At 41.5% G+C, this 17,823-nt stretch overlaps 1 protein-coding gene across 5 annotated transcripts in view; it reads left to right on the top strand.

Moving 5' to 3' along the window:
* Positions 1-1,435: 1,435 nt before the first annotated feature.
* LOC140741109 (electroneutral sodium bicarbonate exchanger 1-like) overlaps positions 1,436-17,823 on the top strand; it is a 205,331-nt gene continuing 188,943 nt past the window's right edge. For 2 of the 5 annotated variants that reach the window (XM_073070871.1, XM_073070872.1), the window contains exon 1: positions 1,443-1,643. In XM_073070871.1, the coding sequence (XP_072926972.1) occupies positions 1,599-1,643 (45 nt within the window). In that variant the 5' untranslated portion in view covers positions 1,443-1,598. Of the gene's footprint in view, positions 1,644-1,781; positions 1,854-17,823 lie in introns of those variants that run through there. The other 3 variants (XM_073070876.1, XM_073070875.1, XM_073070874.1) reach the window with 3 other exon arrangements.

Here is a 17,823-nt window from a genome sequence, read left to right on the forward strand (position 1 = left end):
CAGGTAAGCAGCACCCTCTGTGTGAAAAACGTGCTTTTTGGATACTGCTTAAATTTCTCCCCTCACTTTAAACCTGTGTCCTCTAGTTCTAGTCTTCCCTGCCCTGGGAAAATGACTATCTATGATCGTTAAAATTTTAGAAATCTCTTCCTCAGCCTCTTATAGTGAGAATAAATCCAATCAATCTCTCTTTAAAACTACAGCCCTCCATTCCAGGCAATATCTTGGTGAATTTCTTCTCCACTCTCTACTCAAATCCTTCCCATAGTGCAGTGGCTGGAACTGTACACAATACTCCAAGTGTGGTCTGACCAATGTTTTGCACAGCTGCAACATGGCATCCCAACTCCTATATTCAATGCCTCTGCCTATGAAGGTTAGCATACCAATGTCTTCTTCAGTACCCTATTCTTTTTTATCCCTTCAAGATCTGCAACAAATTATATTGCACTATTTAACATAACATTGAAGTGCATTTTGCCACATTTTTGCCAAATCAATTAATATCACTTTGTAACTCTTTGCTTCTAATGTCGTATAGCATCACCAGTCTTTGTCTCATTAACATACTTGGGTATGTGGCTTTCAGTACCACTATGTAAGCCACTAGGAATAGTTGTGTTCCAGATCAGTTCCTTGTGAGACACAGAGTTTAACAAGAGAGAGCCCAACCCCTATTCCTTGACATTGAAAGGTAACACCATTATTAAATCTCCAGTCTTCAATATTTTGGGAATTGCCAATGGCCAGAAACTTAAATGGACTGGCCATTTAAAAACTGCAGCTACAAGATCAGTAAACACATAGTATCCAACTGTGAATACTCACCTCGTAACAACCCAAAAGCCCAAAGCCTTTCTGTCACCTACAGGATCTGGAATGTGATGAAATGCTCCCCACTTGTCTGGGTGAGTACAGCTTCACAATTCTCAACAAACTACCCTGTATGATTACCACCCCTTTCCCATCCATCATCCAAAACATTCATTCTGGCTACCACCAGTGCATAGTGCCTGCAGTAAGTACCACCAACAAAAATTCTCTGCAGTTATTTCTCCCACCATGGGCAACAAATGCAATAGCAACACCACCACTTGTAGGTACCTCTCCAACTTATAGATGGGCAATAAACTCTAGCCTGTCCTCTTACACAGAGATCCCAAAAAATGAATAAAAGTTTCAAAAAATTAAGTTATTGAAATAATATACAGGATAGTATGAACATCTTTTATATGTGGTTTATAAAAATTACTACTGTATCTTTTAAAAACAGTTTCTATATGGATCTTGCGTTAATGCTTCAAATACTCTTCTCCAGTTGTCCTCCCTTATGCATATATTAAAGGACCAAAGATCCTGATTGGTCGGCTCCGAGGCGGTCTACCCACTCAGAAGGGAAAATATAAGGATGGTGCTGATGCCGCTGCTGCTTGTGTTGCTGCTGCTGGTGTGAGGACCGAGCTCCGGTGTCTTGGGTCGGACTGAGCACGCGCTGCCCGTTTCTCGCGCCCATCCCCACCCTCGCTGAGGCCGTTGGACACCTTTCGGCTCCGATAACGGCGAAGGTAAAAGAAAGAGGCTTTCTGTCCGATTCAACCATGCCGGCTGGAAGCCAGGAATCTGAATGTACTCTGAGTTATCAGGTACTGTGACCTCTGAAGTACGTCGTGTGTGTGTGTGTGTGTGTATATATATATATATATATATATATAATAGAACCCAGGAATCTCTTGCTATAACACCCAGTGTTTCCCTTTAAATGGGATAGGATGGGAGGTTCCTGACTCACTTCAAGCACCGTGTGATGAGCGTGGTTTAATGTTTGATCCATTGTCTTAAACTCCTCACTGAAGGTAATATTGTCCCAGTCAATGCGGCAGTGACATTTAATATTTCTGTCATGTGTGCTGCGTGCATGTTCTGCCTTCCTGAGTACCGGCTGTCTCTGATGAATGTGTTTCGGATAAAACGGTTCAAAACAGTAAATCGAAAGGGAGGGGAGAGGGGTGTAGAGCTGGGGAATGATGAGGGGAGGGGAAGGAGTCTGATCACTAAATCCTGGATATTACAGATTAACCTTGAGGGCGTTGAGAATGAATTCCGGGCCAAGAACATGTCAAAGATGTCAGCCTGTTAAATTTTATGACTGCGAGTTTCATGATTGATATATTATGCTGCAACATGAATATTTAAATAAAGTTTTATTAGTACCATTTAGTATAATAATCCTGATTTTTGCATTTTTTGTCTTGAAATTCCTTTTCTTTGGTATTTTGCAAGCTCTTATGGGGTTGGGTTGTGGGAGTGTGCTGCATTTTGCTATTGATTGTATGTGTACCACGTTTATCTATTTCTAGTTATATTCTCATGTTTTGAGTGTGTAGGTCATTTAAAAGTGAGCAATATATTGTGCACCAAGAGCTCTGAGCTGTGTATAATGGTACGTATCCTCTTAAAAGCACTACATCATTAGAAGCTTTAGGTTTATTCACACTGCAGAATGCTGCAAATAGAAGCCCTGAGCTGCTGGAAATGTGTTTTTTTTTAAAGGTAATTGATTTGTCAGCTATTTTTCCCTGATCAAACACTATTTACATTGGAACATTACAAAAGAAGCTGTGGTTATGCTGTGGTATTGTTAGTAAGTCGAAATGCAGTCAGTGACGTACAGTTTATTCAAATCTAGTGTTAAAATACTTCAGGTTCTTTTCTAATTTAGGTATGTGGGCATTTGCCATTGTGGTTTTTAATATTCTCATTAGATTTTCAAGGTTGTCTTTTGCTTTCCTCCTGGTGGCTAGATTTGTGAGGTTATAAAGATGCTTTCTCACTGCTTCTTCAGAGTCCTTAGTGTGTAATCCAGAACAGCTGTGACTTGACAGGTAAGTTTACCCAAATTGGACCTCAGAATGGGAGCTTTTGTATACTTCAGCAATTGTATTCCATGTCATCTCAGCTTCAACGGGAGTTTTGGTGGAAACTCTACATTTTCTGTAAAAGATTTGTGGTAAGTTATAAGAAGTGAAAATAATGATGTGTTACTGTGCAATAACGTGCCAGTTCTATAAAAGATGATTCACCTTCCCTGTCTATTTTGTTATTGATTTTCTACTCTCCATTTGACCCATCAGGTGGTTCATGCTTACCGTTAAAATCTGAAAGATAATAGGTGGAATCAACAAAAGGGCTGAAAATTGAATTTTGTTGCATCTTATTTTACCTGCCTTTTGATTGAAGTAAAAGTTTTTATCCCATGTTTTCCAGCAGAAGGCAATGCATCTCACAATGACTTTGTATTAATTGTAGCAAAAATGAGTTTTTCACTTCCTAGGTTACTAGTTAGGTGTTTGTACACCCTTCCCCAAACTGGATCAGAGTTTTATTTTTATTGTGCATCCTCGCCTCTGCTTGCAAGAAGCCTGAAATTAAATTTGTGGTTACAGTTCCATGAACTTGGAGTAGTTTATCTAATTAACTATTTCTCTGTTTGTAGGCACAAACCGAGCACTTGTAGCTGATTTTACAAAATGAGTGGGGAAATGTTTCCAGTGCAGCATCCAATTGGTTCTTAAATTATTCTAGAAATTTGGCCTTTGCATTTCCATCCATTTTGATATATTGATTGCTTTTTTTTGTATGCAGGAAAGCTTCCTGATGCCTGTCGTAAGTTAGTCTTTCATTATAGGCTATCTCTTGGATGTCTTCTTCCCAGACCAAAACGTCATTCCCTCTCCTCTTAGGATGCTAGTAATCTGCAGCATTGCTCTTCCGCACTGCTTATAGTGCTTGAACACCTTTGATAACCATGGTTGTGTTATTGTAATATCAATATATTTACTTAGTCATAGAGCATTACAGCACAAAACAGGCCCATCTAGTCTGCGCCAAACTGATATTCTGCCTAGCCTCATTGACGTGAACGTGGACCACCACCCTCCATACCCCTCCCATCCATGTACTTATCAAATTTCTCTTAAATGTTGCAATCAAGCTCACATCCACCACTTCAGCTGGTAGTTCATTCCACACTCTCATCACCCTCTGAGTGAAGAAGATTCCCCCTCATGTTCCCCTGAATATTTCACCTTTCACCCTTAACCTATGACCTCTAGTTCTAGTCTCACCCAACCTCAGTGGAAAATGCCTGCTTGCACAAACCCTAACCATACCCCTCAAAATTTTGTATACCTCTATCACATCTCCCCTCATTCTCCTACGTTCCAGGGAATAAGGTCTTAACCTAGTCAACCTTTCCCTATAACTTGGGCCCGCAAGTCCCAGCAACATCCTCATAAATTTTCTCTGTACTCTTTCAATCTTATTTACATCTTTCCTATAGGTAGATGACCAAAACTGCACACAATACTCCAAATTGGGCCTCACCAACATCTTAAAATTGCAACATAATATCCTGCTTCCTAGCAGGATGCTGATCAGAGTACGAGCTGATAAGGAATCTTTGTGTTTTTACTTACAAGAGGCTTAAAGTAAGTAATTGAAGTGCTCTGGAGGCCCCAAGTACATGAAAAGAAAGTTCTTATTCTTCTTTTGCTTTACTGCTCTTTTGATTGTATCTGAAACAACATAGATATTGACACAAGTGATTCTGCAGATGCTGGAAGTCCAGAGTAACACGCCCAAAAATGCTGGAGGAACTCTGCAGTTTAGACAACATATATAGAAAAGAATAAAATGCCAACATTTTGGGCTGAGACCCTTCACCGGGACCCTTCATCATGAATCCAATTCTAAAGAGTATCTGTTCTGTTGCTTCTTCACTGAAATGTGCCATTGATACATTGTTTTATCTTATAGCATTAAAACTATGATTTGTAATCAATTATTTCCTGATACCTGTTGAGCTTTTCACCCTCATTTGTACACCTCCTACACCTACAAGCTTTAATTCTAGGATAATTTGGTCACAGCTATTTAACTTCTGTTATTTTCACCTTAAAACAGTTTTTCATTAAACTTTTTCAATTTTAATGAGTATTGGGTTTGTTTTGTTTATTAATGTTTTGGTTGCAAAATTGACAGGATTTTTACTTGATGCCCTCACAGGTTGATATTGCTACCTTTACATCAACCAATAGATTTAGAACAGTTAAGCAAATGAGAGCATAAGTTGATGAGACAGAGTACTAAAGTTGATAATATTATCACTATAGAAATGAGGTCTAGAGGGAAAAGGAGATGTTGATTCTTGATCTCCAATACTAGTGAGTTGTATAAGCTTCAGTTAGGTGTTAATGTTTATTTGGTGATTGGCACAGCTTTAGTGAGGATCCTAAAACACAAAGTTAAAAGATAAGTGATAACTGCTAGTTAACTTAAAGTAAATTAAATATATTAAAAGTATAAACCTACCAATTGAATATGTAGAACAATTCATAGAACATATCTTGATAGAGATGGTCAAGAGTGATGAGTTTGAGAGCCCCCAATTACTACATTTTGAGGAACTTGGCTCAGAACTCTTAAACTGGAGCCTCAGTTGCAAGCATTGTGGTCCACTGAGGGAGAGGGATTTGTGGGCTTGTTTAATTCAGGAGGCAGTTGTATAGTTTAGGTTAAGTAGGAGCTTTGATTGGCGTCAGAGACGAAAGGATGTTGCTACGTCAGGAAATGAGTTTATTGATAGAGGAATTTTGGCCTTTTGTCTTGTCAATATGTTTTATATGCTTGCTGCTTGTGGAGATGTGAACAAAGACTCGAACACAAAAATGTAAGAATAGAAGCAGAAGTAGGTTATTTTGTTCCTTTCTCCCTGCTCTAGCAATCAATAAGATTATAAGTGCTCTTTTATATAGTGTGCTCTAACCCTATATTTCTTGATTCCTTGGGACACGGAGCTGATGGGCTGAAGTGTACTTATTTCAATGTAAGAAGTATCATGGGTAAGGCAGATGAACTTGGGGTCTAGACTAGTACATGGAACTGCTATGTTGTGGCTATTAGAGAAACTTGGTTGAGAGAAGGACAGGACTGGCATCTCAGCGTTCCAGGATTCAGATGTTTCAGAAGCAACAGTAAAGGATGACTTTGGGGGAGGTTGTGTCTTGTTTGGGGGAGTTTTTGAGGTGACAAAGATAATTGAAGGTGGGGCATTGAATATGGTATACATGGCTTTAATAAGTCTTTCAACAAGGTACCTCATGGCAGGCTGATCTGGAAGATTAAGGCAGATGGAGACATAGCAGATGGGATCTAAAATGGATGACCGGGTAGTAGTGGAGGGGTGTTATTCTGACTGGAGGTCTGTGATCAGTGATGTTCCACAGAGATCTGTGCTAGAACACCTCTTGTTTGTGATGTATCAAAGCAATCTGGATGAAAATGGAAACCAGCTAGTTTGCAGATGGAGTTGTAGATGCTGAGAAAGGTTGTCAAAGGACTTGAGAGGATACAGATCAGTTGGAAATTTGGGCAGAGAAATGGCAGATGGGATGTAATCCAGACAGGTGTGAGGTGTGCACTTCAGAGGTGTGATGTAAAGGAAAGTTTACAGTAAATGGCAGTACCCTCGGGAGCATTAATATGCAGGGGGATCTTGGGGTACAAGTCCACATCTCTCTGAAAGCAGCAACATGAGTAGATGGTGTGGTAAATAAAGTGCATGACACTCTTGCTTTCATTGGTCAAGTTAAGAAAAAAAGTCAGGAAGACACTTTGCAGCTGTATAAAGCTTTGATTAGGCCACATTTGGAGTATTATGTGGAATTTTGGTCACTGTTGCCAGAAGAATGTGGAGGCCAGAGAGGGTGCAGAAGAGGTTCACCAGCATATTGCCTGGATTAAAGCTATAAGAAGCGATTAGACAAACTTGGATTGTTTTCTCTGGAAAGTCAGAGGCTGCGGGAAACCACATAGAAATATAAAATTATGAAAGGCATAGATGGTGCAGGTAGTCTTTTTCGACGGTGGAAATGTCAAATACTGGAGCCTATAGCTTTAAGGTGAGAGGAGGAATATTTGGAGGCAAACCTGCAGGTGGTGGTGTTCCATGTGCCTGCTGCTCTTGCCTTTTTATGGCAGTTTTGGAGATTCTGTCAGGGTGGATTGAGTGAGTGACTGCATTTCATTTGGTGGCATTCACTTATGGTGGATTAGTGCTGATTCAGTGAGCTGCTTGAGAGCTGAAGTTGCCCTAGCACCAGCAAGAGTAGAATATTTCATTACATCTGTAAATTGAGTTTTGTAGATGAAGTGTCATGTACAAAGCTTTTTAGTGTCATGTGAGTCACTCCTGTAAGATACTCAGCTTCTGAACTACTCTTGTAGTCACTTTATGTGGTTGAGCCAGTTAAGTTTGTGGTCACTGATAATTCCCAAGGTATTGATAGTGGAGGTGCCACTGAAGTTCTAGGGTAGATGGTTTGCTTGTTTGAAATCTCTTGATTTGAAGTTATTTCCTCACCTTTTTGACATGTTACTTGCCATTTATTAGCCCATGTCAGAATGCTGTCAAGATCTTGCTGTGTGCAGGCACAGGCTACTTCACTTGCTGAGCAGTGATTAGTGAAATTAAGCATGGAACATTTCATCTGAAAGAATCTCCACTTTGACCTTGTGATGGAAGCAAAGTCCTGCTGAAGCACCTGAAGTGGTACAGACTGTTATTAAGAATGGGATATCAGATACTTGGAAAATATCAATGGGATTGGACAAATGCAACATGGATTCTTGGAAGGGCAATTGTATTTGATGAGTCTATAGGTTTTTGAGTATAACTGAAAAGCCATGCTAATTATAGCTAAAGAAATACCAGTGTACTTGGATTTCCAGAAAGACTTTAACATTATACATGAAAATATAGTGAGTAATATTAAAGTGCATCGCATTAGGAGGATAGTATGGATTGAAAATTTTGATAGATTGAAAACAGTATGAATAAATGTCTTTTTTCAGTGGAAGAAGGCAATTAGTGAGGTACCACAGGATGTCAGCTATTCGTCATGTGATCTGGATGAGAGGAAAAAATGTAAAATTTTGAAGTTTGCTGATGACAAAATTAGGTGGGTAGTGACTCAAGAAGATTACAAAGAGACTTCAACAGATTGAGCTAGTGGGCAACAAGCTTGACAGATGCAGTACAATGTGGATAAATGTAATTATCTGCTTTAGTGGGGGAAAACGAGTGATTTATTATGTAGGACTTTTAAGTGTCGATGCACAAAGGGATCTGGGTGTTCTTGTACTTCAGTCACTGAAAGCAAACATACAGTTACAGCAAGTGGGTAACAAAGCAGATGGTATGTTGTCTGCATTGCAAGAGGATTTGAGTTAAAGGAACAAGGATGTATTGCTACAATTAAACGGGCTTGGTGAGACAACAGCTGGATTACTGTGTGCAGTTTTGGTTTCTTTATTTAAGAAGGGATCTAGTTGATATGGAAAAATGTGGGGGTTCACTGGATGATTCTTGGGAGGTGGGACTGCTATATGAAGAGAATGGGTCAACTAAATTTCTATTCACTATATTTAAAAGATGAAGAGGGGATCTCATTGTATTATACAATATGCTGATAGGGTTATTTTGACTGGATGCCAGTAAGTTGTTTCCTCTGGCTGGGATGTCTAAAATGAGATTTTGTAGTCTCGGGTGACAGGGAAAGATTTGCAATTGAGAAAGAGAAATTTCTTCTCTCAGACTGGTGAAACTGTAATTTATTCTCTGTAGAGGTCAAGATGCTGAATATATTTAAGGAGATTAATTTTTTTTTTAGGTTCAGAAGGCTTGAAGCAGCATTGGGTAAAGAGCAGGACTTTAGTATTAAGAAAGGAGATCAGTCACGATGGTATTGGAAAAACAGGCCAGGCCTGGTGGACTAGCCTGTGTTCTGTTTATATAGCACTGCCTGAAGAACTTTTGCAGTGATATTCTGGAGCTGACTTCAATTGGTCTCTGGCAACCTCAAACACCTTCCTTTGTGTGAGATACAAAGGAGAAAAGCCAGAGCTTGCTTGCCCTTTCCTCATAAAGGCATGTTCTCTAAATCAGGCAGCGCTCTGGTAAATGTTTAGGTCATAGCTGTGATGAGGTCTGGAGTAGAGTGATCTGAGCTAAATGGAATTGGGCATCAGTGAGCAGATTATGGGTGAGTAAGAGTTGCTTAATAGCACTGTTGATGATTGCTTCCACCACTTCATTTGTGAGTAGACAGATTGCTTGGGTGGTAATTATCTGGACTGGGTTTGTCAGCTTTTTATGAACAGGATGTACCTGGGGATTTTTAAATTTTTTTTTGGCAGATGCCAGTGTTCTGTCTGTACTGGAGCAACTTGGCTAGAAGTGTAGCTGGATCTGGAGTGCAGCTCTTCGGTACTACAGTCAGGGTGATCTTTAGTACCGTAGCCTTTGCTTTATGAGTGTGCTTGGCCACTTATTGATATTGCATAGAGTGAATCAAATTAGCTGGATTATGGTATATGATGGTGGAGATCTCAAGAGGAAGCTGAGGTGAATCCTGTTTTAGGCACTTCTGGCTGAATGTGATTGAAAATACTTCAACATTTTGTTCAGCACTGTCATTGTTGATGGGAATATGTTTGGAATCACTGCCTCCTGTTAAGTGTTGAATTGTACACTACTGCTCATGGCGAACTGTGATAATACTGAAGAGATTTTCCCTGATCTGTTGGTTTGTGAGGATGCTTAGCTCTGCCTATTGCATCCTGGTTTTGTTGCTAAGCATGCTTGTAGTCCTCTGAGCTTCATTAGGCTGGTACCTTAGCATTTTAGATTTGCCCTTGTGCTCCAGCATGTCATTTTACACTCTTCATTGAACTTGAGTTGATTTCCTGGTTTGATAGTAGTGTTGGGGTGAAGGATGTACTGGCCTACGTGGTGTTGAATACTTCTGCTGGTCCACAGCATCTTAAGGAGGTCGAGTTTGTGCTGACAGATTTCTTCTGAGTTTATCCTATTTGGCATATTGGAGGGTGTACTCAGTATGAAGTTGGGAGTTTGTCTTTACAGGGATTGCACAGTGCACAAGGAACCCAAACTTGGCATCAGTGTCATGCAAACGAGTGAACCTTTTGTCCATTTCTCTGTGAAGATGGTCGAGTGTTCCCTTCACGACTCTTTCCATTTCCTCCTTAGCTGTTAGCCCAGCGTCTCAAGTTCTCATCAGCCATTCGTTTCTTTTGTCTCTGACATCTTTCAACTTCAATATTCCATTCTTGACAGAGACCAACTCCTTCTTCGAGTGACTCACTGACCAACACTTCTCTTTCATCATAAAAATGATCTTGGAGGGCTTTCAAATCCAGGGCAGCATTGTGGAAGTTCATGCAAGGATCCTGCAGCCTCTTTTGAATACAGTCAATGCAAATGAGTACTTTGTTCCAAAATCCTAGCAAAATCAGAAAATTGTAACTCAATATGTGGTTGTACAGCTGCCTTGCATCACTTCTTGTTTGACTGGTCTCATTTTCATTATCTGTCATGTCCTGGAGAACTTGAAGTATCTCCTCAAGGTACTTGTTGACAGGCTTCACTGCTTCTGTCCTTGCACTCCACCTGGTTTCAGACTCTGACTTAACAACCACAGGCACGGTGTTTTTTTGAGTTTTTCCCAGCGCTGTGTTGAACCAGAGGAAAAACATGTAGAGAACTTTGATGGTTCCAAAAAACATGACCATCATTGTATCCTGCTTGGCTGCATGTCGCAATTCACAAACACTGCCAGGTTGTTTTTCTCACTTATTCTTTGATGAACACCACTTCTGAGTCCAGCAGCATTGTCATAACACTGACCGACAATCTTGTAGCTCCATTTCATCCTTCTCTAGCTGTTTCAAGATGTCTTCAACCAATCTCTCAGCATCCTTCTGGCTTATCTGGATAAAACCAAGGAAGGACTCTCTAAAACGGACTGTTTTCCTCTCAAAATCAACTTCCACATACCTCACTACTTCTGACATCTGCTCATGGTGTGCCTGATCAGGAGTTGAGTCAAGCATGAGACCATAGTACTTGGTTTTACGAATGCTTCTCTGGAACCTCTCCCATCTCCATTGATGATGCAAAGATCATCGTCAGAGGCTCAGCAATCTCCTCCCTCGCCTCCCATAGTAGCCTGGGGTACATTTTGTCCGGTCCCGGCGATTTATCCAACTTGATGCTTTCCAAAAGCTCCAGCACATCCTCTTTCTTAATATCTACATGCTCAAGCTTTTCAGTCTGCTGCAAATCAGCACTACAATCACTAAGATCCTTTTTCATAGTGAATACTGAAGTAAAGTATTCATTAAATACCTCTGCTATTTCCTCCGGTTCCATACACACTTTCCCACTGTCATATTTGATAGGTCCTATTCTTTCACATTTTATCCTCTGCTCTTCACATACTTGTAGAATGCTTTGGGGCTTTCCTTAATTCTGCCCACCAAGGCCTTCTCATGGCCCTTTCTGGCTCTCCTAATTTCCTTCTTAAGATCCTTCCTATTAGCCTTATAATCTTCTAGATCTCTAACATTACCTCGCTCTCTGAACCTTTTGTAAGCTTTTCTTTTCTTCTAGACTAGATTTATTACAGCCTTTGTACACCACAGTTCCTGTACCCTACCATAACTTCCCTGTCTCATTGGAATGTACCTATACAGAACTCTACAGAAATATACCCTGAATATTTGTCATATTTCTTCCGTACTTTTCCCTGAGAACATCTGTTTCTAATTTAAGCCTCCAATTTCCTGCCTGATAGCCTCATAATTCCCCTTACTCCAATTAAACGCTTTTCTATCTTGTCTGTTCCTATCTCTCTCCAATGCTATTGTAAAGGAGATAGAATTATGATCACTATCTCCAAAATGCTCTCCCACTGAGAGATCTGACACCTGACCAGGTTCATTTCCCAATACCAAATCAAGCACAGCCTCTCCTCTTGTAGGCTTATTTATATATTGTGTCAAGAAACCTTCCTGAACACACCTGAACTCCACCCCATCTAAACCCCTTGCTCTAGGGAGATGCCATTTGATATTTGGGAAATTAAAATCTCCCATCATGACAACTCAGTTGTTATTATTACACCTTTCCAGGATCTGTTTCCCTATCTGCTGCTTGATATCCCTGTCACTATTGGGCGGCCTATAAAAAAAAACACCCAGTAAAGTTATTGACCCCTTCCTGTTCCTAACCTCCACCCACAGAGACTCCGTAGACAATCCCTCCATGGCATCCACCTTTTCTGCAGCTGTGACACTATCTCTCATCAACAGTGCCACGCCCCCACCTCTTTTTGCCTCCCTCCCTGTCCTTTCCGAAACATCTAAAACCCAGCGCTTGAAGTAACCATTCCTGTCCTTGAGCCATCCAAGTCTCTGTAATGGCCATCACATCATAGCTCCAAGTACTGATCCATGCTGTAAGCTCATCCGCTTTGTTCACAACACTCCTTGCGTTAAAATAGACACATCTCAAACCTTTGGTCTGAGTGTGTCCCTTCCCTATCACCTGCCTATCCTCCCTCTCACACTGTCTACAAGCTTTCTCTATTTGTGAACCAACCTCCTCTTCCCCAGTCTCTTCAGTTTGGTCCCCACCCCACAACAATTCTAGTTTAAACTCTCCCCAGTAACCTTAGCAAACCTCCTCGCCAGGATATTGGTTCCCCTGGGATTCAAGTGCAACCAGTCCTTTTTGTACAGGTCACACCTGCCCCAGAAGAGGTCCCAATGATCCAGAAATCTGAATCCCTGCCCCCTGCTCCAATCTCTCAGCCACGCATTTATCCTCCACCTCATTTTATTCCTATTCTCACTGTCGTGTGGCACAGGCAGTAATCCCAAGATTACTACCTTTGTGGTCCTGTTTCTCAACTTTCTTCCTAACTCCCTGTAGTCTTTTTTTCAGGACCCCTTCCCTTTTCCTACCTATGTCATTGGTACCAATATATACCATGACCTCTGGCTGTTCTCCCTCCTACTGCAGGATATCTTGGACGCGATCAGAAACATCCCGGACCCTAGCACCTGGAAGGCAAACTACCATCCGAGTTTCTTACCTTCGTCCACAGAATTGCCTGTCTGACCCCCTCACTAGAGAGTCCCCTATCAATATTGCCTTCCTCTTCCTGTTCCCTTCCTTACCCTTCTGAGCCACAGGGCCAGACTCTGTGCCGCTTCCCCCAGGTAGGCTGTTTCCCCCCCCCCCCCCCCCACCCCCAACAGTACTCAAACAGGAGTACTGAATAGAGAAGACAACAGATACAAATGCAGACTTTTTAGAAGGGGAATAGACCAACCATGAATGAGTCACTTCCACACCATGACCATTTCCCAATTTCCTCTTGAACCAAGTTTTGTTCATTGAGCGGTTATTTGTTGGTAGGAAAGGCCCCTCGCTGTTCTGGAAATATTTCAAACCCAGCTTTATTATTTCTGTTCTCATTGCGTCAGGCAGAATTGCTTTTCCAGTATCCTTGTCGAACTTCAAAAGTCCAATGTCATGCTGTTCAATCACTTCTGGTATGACAGTTCAAGGCTCTTTAACACCATCCAGTTCACTAGGTTCAGTGTCATCAGGTTCAATCTTTCCAGGTAAAATCTCGTCAATAAGCTCAACATCATCACCACCACCATCGTCTTCCCCTCCTGTCGTGTCCACATTCTCTGTGGCAGCCTCACTCTTAATCTCGTCATACTCGGATTTATCCAACTTGACTTCCTCCTCAGCTTGTGACGCATTTGTACTTGATCCACCTTCAGATTCTAACAAACTTGTAGCAGGTGCAGGCGACTCCATGGAACGTGTCGAACTACTTGTTCCAGGTTTTTCAAAGAAGGGCATGAAGAACTTGCTCGACTTCTTGTCTTTCTCCACCTCCAACTTTCGTCTCTTCCGTCCTTCAGCTCCACTTTCCTTCTCCGTGAAGAAACGTTTCATGGTCTTCTTACACAATGCTTGAAATAAGGCCATCCTAGTGCTTCTCACCCATGATAATCAAAGACAGATCATACGTCTGAAAAAAATTCTTTTTTCACTATCTGAGGATGGCTTGTCTGACTTTAATAGAAACTGCTCAGCGCCCCCTTCAAGTGCACGTGTCATACCTGCCATACCTTAGATATGCCACTGTTGTGGACACATGCATTCGCTGCAAGTTGATTGGTGAGGATGAAGTCAAGTAGGGTCTGCAGCAAGTGAACGAATCTGGCAGAGATGTCCTACGTGCCTGGACAGTGTTCTGGGATGGTGCTACTGAGTCATTCTTGGTGATGGACATTGAAGTCCTTCATTCCAGACAACATTGTGTGCCCTTGCTACTTTCAGTGCTTCTTCCAAATGTTGTTCAGCATAGAAGAACACTAATGTGTCAGCTGAGGGGGGTGGGAGGTTGTAATTATGAGAAGGTTCCCATGCCCAAGTTTGGCCATGAGACTACAGTCAATGTTGAGAACACCAGCAACTATGATGTGTCACTTGTGTACTAGTGTGCTGCCGATCAGGGTGCTTGTCCTGCTGGTAGGACAAGATGTATCCAAGAGTTATGATCCATATTATCTGTAAGGTATGATTCTAAGCATGACTATCATGACATTACTTAATTAGTTTGCAGGACAACTTTATCACAATGTTAAAGGCAATTGGGCAGATATTTGAACAGGAAAGTGTAAAAGGAAACTGTTAGAATGCATGCAAATTGGATGAGTGTAGACCAGGGGTGTCAAACTCATTTTAGGTCACGGGCCGGATTGAGCAAAATGCAGCTTCATGCGGGCCGGATCAGTCGGACGCATGCTAACGCAGCTTTCGTTGCCTCCGTTTTTTCAGCCTGCTCTCATGTGTCTCAGTCTCTGCTATAACTACAAAGTGTTTCACTTTACAAATTCCATTTCTTATGAAGAAGACTGCCGAGCAAGACTGCCGAATAAACACTAAAAACCCTGAAAACCTGGTACCTGAATAAACTCAGCATGAGCCATATCATACGCCATAGGCGCTTCGATTACTGGGGCCAGCTTTAATAGTAATTAGATATTATCTCGCGGGCCAAAGATAATTCCACCACGGGCCGGATTTGGCCCGCGGGCCTTGAGTTTGACATATATGGTGTAGACAGACAATGTGCATCATGTGGCCAAAAAAGACTCTGTTTCTGTGCTACACACAGAACACGCGTGTGTACTATAAGACCGTAAGATATGAGTAGAAGTAGGCCATTCGGCCCATTAAGTCTGCTCTGCCATTTAATCAAGGCTGATTCAATTCTTCCAGTTATCCCCACTTCTCTGCTTTCTCCCCATACCCTTTGATGCCCTGGCTAATCAAGAACCTATCTGTCTCTGCCTTAAATACACCCAATGACTTGGCCTCCACAGCTGCTCGTGACAACAAATTCCACAGATTTACCACCCTCTGACTAAAGTAATTTCTCCACATTTCTGTTCTAAATGGACGTCCTTCAATCCTGAAGTCATGCCTCCTTGTCCGACACTCCCTTACCATGGGAAATATCTTTGCCATATCTAATTTGTTCAGGTCTTTTTCATTTTTCGGAATGTTTCTATGAAATTCCGCCCCCCCCCCCCCCCCATTCTCCTGAACTCCAGGGAATACAACCCAAGAGCTGCCAGATGTTCCTCATATGGTAACCCTTTCATTCCTGGAATCATCGTGAATCTTCTTTGAACCCTCTCCAATGTCAGTATATCCTTTCTAAAATAAGGAGCCCAAAACTGCACACAATATTCCAAGTGTGGTCTCACAAGTGCCTTATAGAGCCTCAACATCACATCCCTGCTCTTGTATTCCATATCTCTAGAAATGAATGTCAACATTGCATTCGAATTCTGCATCACCAACTCAACCTGGAGGCTAACCTTTAGGGTATCCTGCACAAGGACTCCCAAGTACCTTTGCATCTCTGCATTTTGAATTCTCTCCCCACCTAAATAATAGTCTGCCCATTTATTTCTTCCACCAAAGTGCATGACCATACACTTTCCAGCATTGTATTTCATTTGCCACTTCTTTGCCCATTCTCCTAAACTATTTAAGTCTCTCTGCAGGCTGTCTGTTTCTTCAACACTACCCGCTCCTCTACCTATCTTTGTATCATCGGTAAATTTAGCCACAAATCCATTAATCCCATAGTCCAAATGATTGACATACATCATAAAAAGCAACGGTCCCAACACCGACCCCTGTGGAACTCCACTGGTAACCGGCAGCCAGCCAGAATAGGATCCCTTTATTCCCACTCTCTGTTTTCTGCCGATCAGCCAATGCTCCACTCATGCTAGTAAACACAAAGTATGCTGCAGATGCTGTGGTCAAATAACACGTATAAATAAGCTGGATGAACTCAGCAGGTCGGGCAGCATCCGTTAAAAGGAGCAGTCAACGTTTCGGGCCGAGACCCTTCGTCAGGGTCTGTAACTCCCCTGTAATTCCATGGACTCTTATCTTGCTAGGCACCCTCATGTGCGGCACCTTGTACAATGAATCAAAGTCTACGATGTGTCCCAGTTTGAACATTGTGTCCAGATGTTTCAGGTGGTGTTTGTAGGATTGACTGAGCAAGGAGCAATATTTTGCATGTCCAAGTTTGGTGGCTAGGATGATGTCAGGTGGTGCATCCAGTTTTAAATTGTACAGAAGCAAGCTATTGAACCCAAGCAACACACACAAAATGCTGGAACAATTCAGCAGCCCAGGCAGCATCTATGGAAAAGAGTACATTCGACGTTTCGGTCTGAGACCCTGAAGAAATTTGTATCTTCTGCTGCACTATTGAACCCAAGCTTGTCTATGTTCTATTTGAGCTGCCTCCTTTTATTTAAATAGTTTTTTCCCTTGTGCTTGAGCAGCTTCAAATACTTCAATACTATTTGATTCAACTTTTCTTTGTCAGGGATTCCACATTCTCAGTGTTCTTTGTTCAAAGTTCAAACAAATTTATTATTAAAGTGCATATGTGTCACTATAAGCAACCCTGAGATTCATTTCTTGTGGCCAATCACAATAAATACAAGAGATACAATAGAATCAATGAAAGACCACTCCCAACAGGGTGGACAGCAACCAATGTGCAAAAAAAATCCAGCAAACTATAAATCAAAAAGAAAGGGGAAAAATAAATAATAATGATAAATTAGCAATAAATATTGAGAACATGAGATGAAAAGTCCTTGAAAGTGAGTCCAGTTCAGTGGGAACATTTCAGTGATGGAGTGAGTGAAGTTATCCCCCTCTGGTTCAAGAGCCTCATGGTTGTGAGGTAATAACTGTTCCTGAACCTGGTGGTGTGGATTCTGAGGTTGCTGTCAAACCTTCCCATTGGCTGCAATGAGAAGAGGGCACGGCCTGGGTGGTGGGAGTCCCTGATGATGGATACTGCTTTCCTGTGACAATGTTCTATGTAGATGTGCTCAATGGTGTGAAAGGCTTTACCTGTGATATGTCCACTACTTTTGTATGCTTTTCTGTTCAAGGGCATTAGTATTTCTGTGCCAGGCCATGATGTAATCATGTAATTATCTTGCATGTTGCCCTCCAGCTAGGTTCTTCTGCAAAAGTGGGAGTGACCACTTCATTCAAACCTTTCATCTCTTTTAAAGACCTCCTTTTGATCCCCCTTTAGCCTTTCTTCAGTAGAAAAGAGACCCAGTTGATTATCGTTGTACCCTTGTTTTTTTTTCTGATATTATTCCAAATTAAAAGCTTCTGCACTCTTCAGTGTCCCTTTTTGTTCTAATACTATGACCAAAGCTCTCTACAATACTTTTAACAAGGTTGGATAAAATTTACAATTGTACTTTTCAGAGATAAACTCAAGTGGTTGGTTTGAGTTTATAATGGCTGTCAAA

This window comes from Hemitrygon akajei, chromosome 18, assembly GCF_048418815.1.
Source record: "Hemitrygon akajei chromosome 18, sHemAka1.3, whole genome shotgun sequence".
NCBI classification, from domain to species: Eukaryota; Metazoa; Chordata; class Chondrichthyes; order Myliobatiformes; family Dasyatidae; genus Hemitrygon; species Hemitrygon akajei.